The sequence below is a fragment of the Meles meles genome, chromosome 4 (genome assembly GCF_922984935.1).
Source record: "Meles meles chromosome 4, mMelMel3.1 paternal haplotype, whole genome shotgun sequence".
NCBI classification, from domain to species: Eukaryota; Metazoa; Chordata; class Mammalia; order Carnivora; family Mustelidae; genus Meles; species Meles meles.
The window spans coordinates 163,336,594-163,350,903 of record NC_060069.1 but is presented as its reverse complement, the minus strand read 5'-3'; the positions used below and the strand labels follow the sequence as shown (position 1 = coordinate 163,350,903).

General features: G+C 52.2%; 1 protein-coding gene across 2 annotated transcripts in view; it reads left to right on the top strand.

Annotated features, from left to right (window-relative positions):
• Window positions 1-888: 888 nt before the first annotated feature.
• Window positions 889-14,310, top strand: part of ITGB2 (integrin subunit beta 2) — a 35,595-nt gene continuing 22,173 nt past the window's right edge. The window contains exons 1-2 of one of the 2 annotated variants that reach the window (XM_046001749.1): window positions 889-1,378; window positions 13,568-13,715. In XM_046001749.1, the coding sequence (XP_045857705.1) occupies window positions 918-1,378; window positions 13,568-13,715 (609 nt within the window). In that variant the 5' untranslated portion in view covers window positions 889-917. Of the gene's footprint in view, window positions 1,379-13,416; window positions 13,437-13,562; window positions 13,716-14,310 lie in introns of those variants that run through there. The other variant, XM_046001750.1, reaches the window with a different exon arrangement.

Here is a 14,310-nt window from a genome sequence, read left to right as displayed (position 1 = left end):
TGGGTTCGTGGTCGCCTCCACCCCCGTGACCTTTGGCTTTGCTTCGGGCACTTCAGGGGTTAAAATGATGGGTTTGAATCTCTGCGGGACCGCTGTCGTCTGAAGGTCTCCGTAGCTGGGGGAATTTCCGGGCATTGGCAGCGCACCTCCCACGTGGCTCCTGGACAGCGCGGCGGGGCCCCAGGTGGTGCGCGGGCTGCGGGGTGGACCGTCCGCGCCCAGGAATGCGACAGGAAGTTCAGATGCGAACGCTCTGGGGCTGTGCAGTTCCTGAATTTGGAAACTTTCTGGGTAGAAATAACGTGTCCGACTCACTGAGTGATGCCGGGGGTTGACTGGAGGAAGTGGTGAGCGAGGAGTGGGAGGAAGAGGCCCGGGGAAGTCGCGATTTCGCCAGCGCCTCTGTGCGAGGGGTTGTGGGGTGGGGCCCGCCATCACCCTCGGGGGCGGCCGCAGAGCCCCAGACCCCAGACTTCCAGCTCGGTTTCTGGCCTCTCCTTCCAGGCCTCCCTCCTCCGAGCTAGGCAGAGAGCGGCTTCCGACGTTTGACGTGTGATGAACTCAGTTTATAGTTAACGTCCTTTTCCCATTACGGAATGAATACGTGGCTGTCGGAAACACTTTGGAAAACATAGAAACCTACTTTAAACAGCTAAAATCCCTCTGACCCCCTTGCCCAGAGGTGCTTGGCCATGAACGTCAGTTCCCCCCAGCGCCTTTCCCCCACCTGTCTGGGTCTTGCTGCCTTTTAAAAACGTGAAATTTTCATGTTGCTCAGGCGTGAGAAGGGGTAGGTCTCCCTGGAGACCACACGGCACACAGCCCTGGGTCTCAGTCCAGCCCCCCCCCCATCCTACCCATGTGACCTTCAGTGAGCAATTCCGAGGGTGGCCAGGGTCACACCCAGATTAGGGCAAATGTCCCAACTCCCCCTCCCCCGCTCAACCTCAGCCTCACCCCAGCTTAGGCGGCTCCTGGGTGCTTCCCCACGGGAATGGGATTTTCCTCTCCTACCCCTCTGCTGTATCTTGTTCACCAGCCCTAGTGGGCTGGGCCCTGGGCTCTGGGCCCCGACCCCTGCCCCACCTCCCCCTTTCCAGGCTCTTCATCTCGGGTGCCCTGAGAGGCGGGCCCATCACCCCTACCTTTCAGGAACTGGGCTAAGGCCTGGCAGCCACCTGCCCAGCGGGGGCCTGGAACTGCCTCCGGGCTTCCCAGAGCCCAGTGGCCCAGCACTGCTCACTTGCCTGCTCCTCTGTGGGCCAGAAGCAACCCTGACCACGGGCCCCGTGCTGGAAAGGTGCTGCTGTTCTCTCGAGAGAGAAAACAGGAAGAAGAAGACAGAGAAGGCTGCCCCCAGCCAGCAAGGGATTCCCAGGTGAAGGAGGGTGAGATTTTCCTGGAGAGCTCTTTGCGGGAGAGCTCTCGGCTGGGACCCCGAGCCGAGGCGGGGATGGGAAGCAGGCGGGCAGAGCTGCAGCACTTCATGGGAGAGGGAAAGGAGGGCCCTGGCCCCAGCTGGCTGCCCACAGCGTGATGTGGACCCGGGGGGACAGCCCAGGGGGGACAGGCATGGGAACACCCACCTCTGGGGCTTGGGGTGCTGGTGGGGAGCTGGGGAGCGGAATGAAGTGCCTGGATCTCCTCTGCGGGGGAGGGGGAGTCTTGAAACTGGTGTGGGACACCGAGGGAGAAACTTTTGGAGAGAGAAAAAAGGCCCCTAGTGTTGACTTCAGCTTCATGGGATCCTGGTTCTCTCCCGGGCTCTGAGGTCCTCCCGTCCTTCTTCCCCAGCACCAAGTGCCTTTCCAGTGCAGGCCCAGCAGCCCAGGGCTCAGAGTCTGCTGGGGCTCCGGACCCAGCGCCCCATCAGACCCCCTGGAGCAGGTGAAACAGACACTCGGGCCCCACCCCCGTCAGGATAGAGATCCGCGGGCTGCGCGTGGGCCCGGGTCTGCGTTCCTCCCACGGACCCTGCGCAGAGCTTAGGCCGGGATTTCCAGATTCCTGCGTGTACTTCCTCCCCTGCCACTCAGCGGCCTCCCCAGAGAGGCAGCGGCGCGGGGCAGGGCTCTGCCTGTTTTGAGCCCAGCTAAGCTCGCGGAGGTGTGGCGGGTCGAGGCTCCCCGCTGCCGCAAAGCATTTCCGCGGCAGCCCCGTGACTCATGCCGCCTGCCGTTCCCGCACTTTCTCTGGGCCGGGCCCGTTCTCTGTCCCCGTCCGCCCATAACCTCACACCCACCGAGGGGAGGCCAGGGATCACTGACCTCATGGACAGGCACGGAGCCCGAGGCCAGAAGCAACTGCTTGTCACCACAGCCAGGAGGCTGGACAGCAGGAGAGGGAGAGAGAAGCTCAAGGAGACCCTGCCCTGAGCACGGAGCCCGATTCGGGGCTCGATCTCACAGCCCTGAGATCACGACTTGGGCCGAAATCAAGAGTCAATGCTTAACCAACTGAGCTATCCAGGTATCCCCAAAAGAAATTTCTCTATAAATCCAGGTATGGACACTCCCCTCAAAAAAAAAAAAAAAAAAAAAGTCTGCTGTAATTAGACTGAGAGCTCCGTGCTTCCTGGGACCCGGTGGCTGCCATCTTTTTGATGATTTGCAACTTCACACTCATTGGGCACCTGCTGTGTGTGCCAGGCCCTTTGAGGAGCCCTTTCATGTCTCCATTTGTCCGGGCCCAGGGGAGAAAAGGGATTGGCTGTCTGGAGACGACTACGACTACCAGTGGGCCTGTCTGTTGGACCCAAGTCCATGCTCCTCTCTTAGCTCAGCATCCATGCCCCCAAACCAGGCCCCTATGGCCAGAGGAACTTAGAAGGCAAACATGGAAACTGAGTTCCTTAATCCAGGGTTGGAAGGTACAAAGTTGATTTGACAAAGGCAGCCGAGGCATCCAGGGGGCACACGTCCCTAAAGATGTCCAAAAGGGGCTGTATTTGGCATTGGTGGAAATGACAAATCGAACAGGAAATGTCAATTCGATAGGTGCCGTAAGGAGAGAAATGACCCTGGGACCTGGGTTAGGGTTAGGCGGCTCACCTGACCTACTGGAACCCCCACCGGTCAGCCTGGTCTTCATACTGAAAGGAGAAATTACATTCCAGGGAACCGGGAAGGTATTATGACCTTCCTATTGTGGTTGAGGATGTGACTCCTCACGCCCCCGCCCATCGCATCTCTGTAGAACGATGAACAGTTTCGTTTTTAAATTATTGTTTTTAAAATAGGCACCATATCCAGTATGGAGCCCAAAACGGGCCTTGAACTCATGACCCTGAGATCAAGACCTGAGCTGAGATCAAGGGGCAGATACTCAACCAGATTCTCACCTGAGCCACCCAGGTGCCCTCCAACAGTTCCATTTCTAACCTGGGCTCAGCACTTTGGTTATTCTGACAATGTAACTGTGCACTACTGAGCCAAGGGAACGTTCTAGAACTACATTTTCTTCCTTATACAACTTCTGGTTTTCCCCCAGAGTTGATAATTGCCTAACTTTTTCTGGCTCAATCTCCTTTGCTGGAGCCAAGTCTCCTGCCCTCCAACAGGTTCTCGGTGTGACCTTCCACAAAGTCAAGTCTGTTGGTTAATCTTTCTGTTCTGGTGAGGGTTGAACAGTCCCTGCTCAGGCCATAGGCCAGCGTCTGCCCCGGCCTCCGCAGGGTGTCCTTGCTTTAGCCGAGTTGGAAGGAGGAGGCCAGAAAGAGGACAGGAAGGTGGTAGTTAGGTAGTACAAGGGGACGAGGACACGTGGGCCAGCATCCGGGACAGTAAATGGCTGGAAAGGGCCCAAGCCCTCAAACATCTTCCCTACCCTCTACACTCGCCTGGCTGGCCTAGTGCCCATGTGGCCTGGGCTACAGTAGGGATCTCTGTGGCCCTGGCAGTGTGGCTTTCTGCCTGTCGGTGTGGATTTGTGGGGGCTCCAGTGAGAGAACCGTTGAGAGCACTCGGCGGGGCCGGCAGTGTTTTCCGCTCTGCTCTGCCCACCCCATGGGAGCATGCTCACGCCCGTCTCTCAGCTGCCCCTGCCGGCTCCTCTGCCCCCTTCGTGCCCCACAAAGGGAGCAGCAGCTGAATCAACATTGCAGAAGGAAGTTACTGCGAGGAAGAAATTAAAAAGAAAATAAAAGTGAAGATCGGGGAGCAGTCACGAAAAGACAAGAGCTGGGGCAGAAGGAAGTCGCAAAGGGGTGCAGGACAGGAGGGTGTGAGCTGGGAAACGCTGTCCCAGCCCTGCTGCTGGCCTGAATGCCACCGCGTCACGGCACCTTCTCAAGGGCCAAGCTTGTTCTCTGCCTTTTTTTTTTTTTAAGATTTATTTATTTATTTGAGAGAGAGAGGGAGCACGCAGGAGACTGCTCAAGCAGAGGGAGGGCCGAGGGAGAGAGAAACCCCAGCAGACTCCTGGCTGAGCCCAGAGCCTGACTTGGGGCTCGATCTCAGGACCCTGAGATCATGGCCTGAGCCGAAATGTAGAGTCAGACGTTTAACAGACCGAGCCACTCAGGTGCCCCTGTTTTCTGCCTTTTGAGTGCCGGGTTGTGTTTCCCCAGTGCCCCCTCTGAGAGTGGGTCCCCCGTTCTCAGGCCTGGCTCGTCAGGAGCACAGTGGGCTGTGCTGTCTCGCTCTCCAGACTTTTCCCGGCTTCGGCTAAGACACTGCAGCGTGCCTGGGAGTCTCTATAAAGGGAGCCTCACTTTGGCCATCATTAAACTATTTCTTAATCTTTGAGACCTCTGTATTGTGGGAATGTGGCTGGGGGGTGGGGAGTGGGGCCGCGGGTGCCCAGGTCAGCCTTCAGGACAGCCTGAGAATGGAAACAGCCCGCCTCTTGCATCTCTTCCCTGTTTTACATCACTTAGGCTGCCCGCTTCCCCCCACCCCATGCCCAGAATAATTTGAGGGACCGCCGCTCTTTCTGCCTTATAGCACTGTGACATCTCGTCCCTGAACTGGGCCATGGTGTCCTGGAGGGCGCAGGCTGCATGCCCTCTGGGCATCGAACTCGGCCCTGGGCCAGGCAACACGTCCTCCACGAACACCTGATGAAATGGAGTGGATTTACGAGAAGGCTAGAGGAAAGTGACCACAGATGGAATTGACTGGCCAACCTTGGGGAAAGATTATTCCCAGAATTCTGTTCTTCCACCCCTGGCTTCAGCTTTTCTCAAAACACCAAACCTCGTCTCTCATGCTCACGCCCCACAAAGGCTTCTGCTGGCTGGACCATCACTTCCTCTGTTTCATACCATTATTCCTGGGTGGAGAAACCCCTTGGCACACACCCCAGGACTCCCTGTCTCCCACCTCGCTGCCCTCGTCACTGGCGCCACACCCTGGTCTCGCCTGCTCCATGGTGTTGGAGACTGGGTGTGCCACGGTCTACCTAGACGTTTCCCCATTACTAGACAGATGTAAGTTAATGACGTTATAGACGCTAATGACCCAATAAAGACACAGGCACTTTGTGGTCCTGGCTGTAGCTACCAGGAAGAACAAATGGTGTGTACGTTAACCATACAAATAAGGGACGCCAACTGCCCCCCATTACCTCACCATCTTCCTGAATTTGCCCCCATGGGAAATGGTATCTCCTGTGGTTTTGGTGTCTGTCTTCCCAGTGTCCACTGAGTCTCTGTTCTGCTGACTTTCTTCACTTGAAGAATGCTTGGGATTCACTCATGTTGTTGAATTTCTCGTATGTTCACGTAATGCCATCAATTTCCCTCCAGGTGCTGCTTTACCTTCATCCCATGGTATGACGGGCAGCATATCATTTCATTCCATTCAAAATATTTTCTCTTTTTTTAAGATTTTATTTATTTATTTGACACGGAGAGTGACAGCAAGAGCAGGAACACAAGCAGGGGCCGTGGGAGAGGGAAAACAGACTTCCCGCCGAGCAGGGAGCCCAATACAGGGCCCAATCCCAGGACCGTGGGATCATGACCTAAGCCAAAGGCAGATCCTTAATGACTGAGCCACCCAGGTACCCCTCAAAATATTTCCTAATTTACCTTGAGGCTTCTGTTTGACCCACAGATTACTAAGAAGTGTGTTGTCTCTTTGGCGATTTCTCTACATCTTTCCGGTTGCTTATTTTCTAGTTAAATTCCACTCTGGCAACAGAACATACTGGGAGTGATTTCGGTTCTCTTAGATGCGTGCAGGAGTCTGCCCCCTTGGTGCAGGGGCCACGCACACCCTGCGGCTGCTGACTGACGTGTTTTCAGGTCTTCTGTGTGGTTGCCGCACTCGTCTCCTTTCTAGCAGACTGCTGAGAGGGCACCGACCCTGTAGTTGTAAGAGTGCGTTTGCCCCATTCTCCTTTCAGCTCTTACTGTGTTTGTGTGCCGCGAGCCCATTTACAAACCTTACATCTCATGGACTCGGCCTGTTAGGGTCATCCTCGTGACGGTTTCCGCTGCTGTGACATCTACTGTGATTGAAGTTAGCATAGTAATTCCCTGTTTTGCACTGATTAACACTTCTGTGGTACATCTCCCTCTTCCTTCTTCTATCCCTATCTGTTGCTCTGTCTTTAGTCCTCGGTATCCGCATTTCCAGTATCATTTCCCTCTGAAATCTTAAGATTGCTTTTAGAGCTTCTCTGCTGGAGACAAATCTTCTCACTTTGCCCCCATCTGAGAATGTGTTTCCTTCTCCATTTGTGGGGACTAAGAGTGCTGCAGTAGAATCCAAGGCTGGCAGCCCTTTCCGTTGAGCACTGTGCCCTGTATCCAAGCTCTATGGTATTTTTTAAAGATTTACTTATTTATTTTTGAGAGAGAGAGAGTGAGTGGAGGGAGAGGGAGAGGGAGAGAATCTTCAAGGTGACTCCCCACTGAGCAGGGAGCCTGATGCGCGAGGCTCAGTCTCTCGACCCTTGAGGTTATGACCTGTGCTGAAACCAAGAGTCAGATGCTTAACGACTCAAGTGTCCCTGCCTCTATGGTTTCGGATGCTGCAAACCTCTATGGTTTATAGTTACTCAATGCTTGTTCCTCTGCATGGAATGTATCATTTTTCTCTACTTGGTTTCAAGAATTTTCTTCCTTTTTTTTTAAGGTTTTATTTATTTATTTGACACAGAGAGAGAGAGAGATCACAAGTAGGCAGAGAGGCAGGCAGAGAGAAAGGGGGAAGCAGGCTCCCTGCTGAGCAGAGAACCCAATGCGGGGCTCTATCCCAGGACCCTGGGACCATGACCTGAGCTGAAGGCAGAGGCTTTAACCCACTGAGCCACACAGACATCCCTCAAATGCTTTTTCTATCAACCATTCACTTCTGTCCTTCTGGGACTTCAATAATGTAAATGTTATCCTGCAGGGGCCCAGGCTCTGTCTTTGCCAATCTCTTTTTTCTCTTTGCCATTCACAATGGTCTTCAAGTTCACTCACTTTCTTTCATCACACCATTCTCCCATTAAGCCCATTCAATGATATTTTTTATATCTCTGTTACTGTATTTTTAATTTGAATCTCATCTTATTCTTTTTCATAGTTTTTTTTTTAATCTCTGCTGAAAATTTTTACCTTTGTATTTGTTTCAAGAGTGTTTTCCTTACTTAATGGAGCATATTCATGATACCTGATTTAAATGCTTTCTGTGGTAGTTTCAACACTGGGATCATCTCAGAGTTAGTATCGTTCATAATTTTTTCTCTTACAAATTCTTGAGATTTTCTTTGGTGTTATTGTCATGTGAGTACTTTTGGATTGTATTTTAAACATTTTGAGTATTACTTAATGAGTCTCTGGATCCTATCAAAATCTCCAACATTGCTCATTTTGTTTTTGTTGTCAGGTCAGCCTGATTAGAAGCAGACCACAGGTTCAGCCCTGCTTCCTGTAGGCTGTGGTTCCCACGTGAGATCAGTTTTCACAGTCTTCACAGTGTTATTTGGATACATCTCACGCTTGCATGCCCCTGGGTCCAGTCTTTGACCTTGGCAGTGGTCTGTACCATGTTTCAATGCTCAAAGCCTTTCCACACATGTCCAGCTCAAGGGTGAGTCTGGAACATCATGCTAAGCTTCATGGGATCTTTTTCTAGACCTCCTTCTTATCCCCTACACTCTTTGCCTCCAGAGGCCTCCCTCCCTGCTCCTCTGGCTGTGAAGTGGGAGTCATAGTCCCTGCATACTGCTGAGTACCTCCTGTGGCTACATTACCCTAGGCCACAGTGAAGATTGCAGTAGCTTCTGCTGAAATAAAATAATACAAATAAAATAAAATCTTCAGCTGCTCCCACCCTCTTGGGAGCACAGGTTTAAGGCAGGAATTGCCTCTAGGGCAAGACTAGGACAAAGAAAAGCAGGCATTTCTCCCTCTCTATCCATCAGGGCATCCCTTCCCAGCCCAGAGTCCAGAAAGGAGGGCTTCTCTTGGCCATAGGAACCATGCTCTTCTGGGGTGCAGGCTACCTTGAATTAAGCCAGCGGTTTTGGGGGGCGGGACACCCCCATATCAGTCTTTCATCAAGTTTTTAATTCTCTCCCCTATCTTTCAGAAAATTGTTCTGTTTCATTCTGCGTGATATTTTTAGTTGTGATCAGAGATGGAGTGGGGTGTGCTTGCTTGGTCTCAGGAGGGACTGGAAGCTGCTGGTGACTTCTTTTTAATCCTAAATATTCTTCATTTTGTTTCATTTGTTACAACTTCAGTAAGGTAGAATTACATGCCTATATTCACTAGCTTTAGGTATAGCACTTAATGATCTTAGCAAGTGGACAGAGTTGTGAAATCCTCACCCCAGCCCAATTTTAGCACATTTCCATTACCCCACATGCCTCTTGCTTATTTGTAGTCACTCCCTGTTAGTTCCTTTAAAAAAAAATCTCAAGACGGCAGCCAAGTGTGAAGACCAACATCATCACCACCCACATACCCACCGTCCTCGTCTGTCAGATCTTAACGTTTCACCTTACTTTGCCCAGCATTTTTTCTTCTTAAAATGATAAAATTGGAGGTTTCTGCACTCCGCTTCCAGGACCGCTGTCCTCTGTGCCTTCAGAGGTGACCACTGTCCTGAACTTAGGACTCATGGGCACGTGGGTGTTTCCGGCATCACTCGGGCTGCGTGGTCACACCATGCAACCTTCTGCAACTCGTGCGTTAGAGAACCTCAAGGTCAAGGTTTTGAGATGTGTCCTGCAGATACACAAACTCCAGAAAAATACTTAAATTCCCGCGCGGTATCCCGCCATACGAACAACCCGTGGTGTGTCTACCGATCCTAAGTGAGGCTTGCTGCCAGTGTCTCCGGATGCTGGGTTCTTTCTTTAATGTCACCCTTTGGTTAACATCTGATTTTCTTGTACTGTGCCCGTGAATTTGCTTCCTTGTGACCTTTGTGCTTTAGAGCATGTCGAGATGTCCTTTGTGGCTTAGTACATGATCTGCTCGTCGGTTACAGAGGTCGTAACCCTCAAAGTCTTCACAAGCCTCCTCTGCTCATTTCTGAGAGAAGGACATTAAAGACATCTGCTGCGTTTGCATCTGGGTCCCTTGGCTTATGTGTTTGTCAGTTTCTGTTCTCTGTGTTGTGCAGCTACTTTTTTCTTTTCTTTTTTTAATATTTTATTTATCTATTTGACAGACAGAGATCACAAGTAGGCAGAGAGAGAAGAGGAAGCAGGCTCCCTGCTGAACAGAGAGAGCCCGATGTGGGGCCCGATCCCAGGACCCTGAGATCATGACCTGAGCTGAAGGCAGAGGCTTAACCCACTGAGCACCCCCCCTCCCCGCCAGGCACCTCTGCAACTCTTTTTTCTTTGGAGATAATTCCACGACCTCCATCACTCCTTAAGCATTTAATGCTTTTTGCCTTGAATTATACCTTTTTTTTTTTTTTGAGAGAGGAGAGGGGAGGGGCAGAGGGAGAGAATCTTAAGCAGTCTCCACGCCCAGTGCAGAGCTCCATCCCAGGACCCTGAGATCATGACCTGAGCTGAAATCAAGAGTTGGAGGCTTCACCAACGGAGCCCCCCAGGTGCACCTTGAGTTATACCTTTCGACATCATTTCTACCTAATTTTAGTATTCCCCGGCACATGATGTGATGTGTCTACCGTCCAGCCCTTGATTTCTGACCTTCAGCATCTGATTTAAGTTTATCTGATAGACAGAATTTTTTGCACTTTTTCCTTCTTAACTGTGGTAAAAAACAAAAACAAAAACATACCATAGGGACGCCTGGGTGGCTCAGTCAGTGAAGCGTCTCCCTTCGGCTCAGGTCACGATCCCAGGGTCTTGGGATGGAGTCCCGCATCGGGCTCTCTGCTCAGCGGGGATCTGCTTCTCTCTACCTCTCCTTCTTGCTCATGCTCTCCCTCTCTCAAATAAACAAATAAACAATTAAAAAATCTTAAGAAAAAACCACAAAACACAAATTTAACCATGTAACCACCCACCTTTCCCATTTTTAAGTGTGCAGTCAGGTGTTCTGTCCACATTGGGTGCAAACATCTCCAGAACTTTCTCATCTTGCAAAACTGAACGTATCCTCCTTCAGCAAATTTACACTTCTTTTTAAAGTTAAAAAAACTTTTTACTCCAGAAAATTTACAGTCGCGAAAGTTGACAGAACAGTTTCATGAATCCATATGCCCTCAACATTTGCTTCAACAATCTTCAACTTGGCCAATCTTGTTTCATTTATAGCCTTACCCACTGCTGATGCAAAGTGAACAAAACTTTTTAAACATTTTAAAGAGAAAGGAGAAGAGTTTTACTGGAGCGCATGCGAGGACCGCTGCCCGGGGACAGTGCTCACGGGATGACAGCACTCAGAGACGAGCGTTGTTATGTGTGTTTTTACACAGAGCTCCCCGTCACCACGACGAAGTGCATTCCAGAAAACAATAGACTGTCTTATCTTTAACCCACTCCTAGGTGCCATGATTCCTGAAATTCAGGAATATTCTAGAACATTCTTAGTGTATGTGATGCTACATGACTTTAATCTTATAGAAGTCAGGGAGGGTTTTTTTGTTTTTCTTCTTTTTATGCTTGGAATGCTCCTTTTTGGTTATTTTTTTAATGAAGCAGATATACGGTATGTGCTCGGAGCAGAATTGGAACAGAATCGGAGCAGAAGTACAGCCCATGCTTCGAGGTTTTGCCGAGTCATTTTGACCTTGGGTAAATGTCAAACTATAGGTTTCCTGGGGGCCCAGGAGCAGGGCCTATGTGTATGGAAAGGCGAACGTCTCCTTAATTCTCCTACCCCCCCCACCACCCCTCCCCCCACTCCTTATCTGGCAGCGAATCCGGAACAGGGCACCGCGTCCTCCGCAGATACTGCAGTGTGTAACTCTTAAAGGCCACGACTCTTGAGTATAATCGCAAAACCTATCACACCTAAGACAATTAACAGCACTTGTCTTATTTATGTACTTATTTGATTTATGTACTTATCTGAGAGAGAGCGAGGGAGCACAGCGGGAGGAGGGGCAGAGGGAGAGAGAATCTCAGGCTGACTCCGTGCTGAGTGCAGAGCCCAGTGTGGGGCCAAGCTCACGACCTGAGCTGAAATCAAGTGTCTCATCCTTAGCCAACGGAGCCCATTGGGGGCCCAACCATAGTTTCTTAAATCACCTCCTCCGTACATTGCGATTGGTTGATTTTCTCCTAAATCTCTTAACCCGTGAGTTCCTGAGCCCGGTCTCCTTCCCCCACTCTCCTCCCTTGCACTTTGTGGTTTGCCTCGCGGGGTTTTGTGGGTTGAATCCCTGCAGTGTCATTTAGCATGTGCCTCTGTCCTCTGTTCTTCCTGTAACCCCGTAGTAGATCTAAAGTCTTGGTCCGAGTTGGGTGCAGTAGTGGCTACTGGCTACTTCATTAGTGTCTAAATTTGTCCCGCCCTTTCACCCCGATTGCACCACAAAGGCACTTGCACCGTGCGTGGTATCTGTCTCTGTGGTGTGGTGGCCAGTGACAGTCACTGCTTTATCTAGTGAGGCCGCAGTGGTGTGGCACGGGGACATTCTCAGTCTGTGCTTCTTTGTTATTCTCTAATCGTTCTGTACCGTCCAGATGCCCTTGATAAAGAACATGTTGCTGGAACCCGTCTGTCTCTTTATTTTTAAAACCCGATGCAATAATTTGTTTATTCAAAGTGGGAGACGGTAAGCCCCTCCTAGGTGCTATGATTCCTGAAATTCTGGAATATTCTAGAACATGTGAAATCATTACTGGATTGCCTGGGTGGTTCAGTCGGTTGGGCGTCTGACTCTTGATTTTGGCTCATCATGATCTCAAGGTTGTGGGATTGAGCCCCGTGTGGGGCTCTGCACTCAGCAGGGAGTCTGCCTGGAATTCTCTCACCCTCTGCCCCTCCCCCTACTCTGTCTTTCTCTCTCATAAACAAATAAAATCTTTAGGAAAAAAAACTCATTCCTAATATCTTATTGTATGTTTTTAATTTATAATCTTATGTTTTTCTATTTCTCTTGCCTTTTTTCAAACAATTGTCATATTTTCTTTTTTTTTCAAATGTATACATCCTATTTATATCCTTAAGAAGGCTTTTTGATAGTTCTTACATATAACATTAAATACTTTCTAACAAAACGTCCATTGCTGTGTACCAGAAACGGCAGCGAGCTCTGCTGACCTCCTGCTCTGGTCCCACGGGATTTTTGTTTCAGATTCTAACTATTTTTACGTCTGTTTTAAAACCTGTAGTTACTAGGCTTCCTCATTTCTGCTTGCTCCCCTGCTCGGCCTTTGTGTCCCCCACCCTCATGTCCCCGTCGGATCTGTCCATCTGTCTGTCTGCCGGTTTCTGGGGAGCGCCTGTGCACAGTGCAGGGAGCTGGGTGCCTGCGTCCTGCTCCGGCTGGAGACGTCTGGTTCACCTGATCGATCTGTGTCTCCTCTCCTTGCCCCCGTCCCCACCCGAATCCCTCCACCTCGTGGCATTTTCTTGCTCTCTGTTCTGCCCTGCGAGGGCACTAGAAGCCCCCCAAGGGCAGCAGTGGCCTGTCGCTTGGCTGCTCTTTGGGGTCCGGAGCCTCTCTCGTCACTGGGTGTCTGGTCCTCTCTGACCCCGGGTCTCTACTGGGCACTGCCGGTCGGACGGGCGCGGGCTTTGTGCCCCTGCATCCGTCTTGCGTCCTCCTGCCTGTGCTGGGGCCGTTCCTGTCCTGCTCGCCGGCTCACTCCCAGGGTCCCTGTACTCCTGAGTCCCTGTCACGCTTTTTGTTCCATGACCACAACCCTCAGTCCTAGCGCCTTGCTCTCTGATGGCTGCAGTCCGCAGGCTGGGCCCCTGTCCCAGCGTGCAAGTCTGCCGTCCTCGGTCCCTGCAAGGCACGGCCCCCTCCACCCGCAGGGGCGAGTCCTGGGTGCCACCCTAGGACGATGCCCGCAGTACCCATCCCTCCCTTCACGCCGCTCTGCTCCTCATGGAAACGTGTGTAAGGAAGGGCAAGTCCCTCGCCGGCTCCTGGGGTCTTCCTCGGACACCCGTGGGCGGGGCGTGCGGGGGCCGGGGTCTGACGGCCCCCTGTGGTGCAATCGCCCCATGTAAGCACTTCCTCCAGAGCAGCTGGGAACAGGAAGCACCGTGCCCTCCCCAGCGGCGCTCGCTGGCTCGTCTGCTGGACCGTGCAGCACCCGGCCGGGGTATCGACGGAGCTGACGCCCCTCCCTGCCCAGTCAGGATGTCCCACCAAGGTCACCAGGGCATCAGCGGGGTGAGTGGACAGGGGCTCCTCTGTGTCCAGGCTCGTTTTTCTAGAGGGGAACAGCTGGGCCCTGGGGCTCTTCCCCAGGAGTGGCCCGGCCCCAGAGAGGGCCCTGCAGACCTGGTCCCCTTTACCCTCCCTGGGCTTGTCTGCTCCAGGCCCCCGTTCCCGGAGATCCGGCAAGGGGACTGTTGTGCCCACCGTGGCCAGAGCCCCAGAAAGAAACGGGAGCGACTGTAAGCAGGGACAGGACCGAGCATGCCTGGAGGACGGGGCCTAGGCTCAGTCCCTCTACATTGGGTTTAGGGTCTCTTGAGGAGTCCCAGACACTTACCGAGGCCCCGACGTGGGGGCTCTGAGGCCCTGCAGAGCCAGGAGGAGGCTGGGGGGCAGGCGAGAACCTCCCAGAGGGGCCAGAGCGGGTAGAACCAGGGCCGTGCGGGGAGTCTGGGGGCCCCGGCCCGCCTTCCTCCTCCTGCTCAGACCCCCTCCTCCCCACGCCCCCAAGGTTGGCCGTGGTGGTCTGTCCCCCCAGCGTCTGTGTGTGTGAGTGTGTGTGGAGGTGTGAGAGGGTGCACGTGCTGCGTGAAGGCCTGTGAGCGTG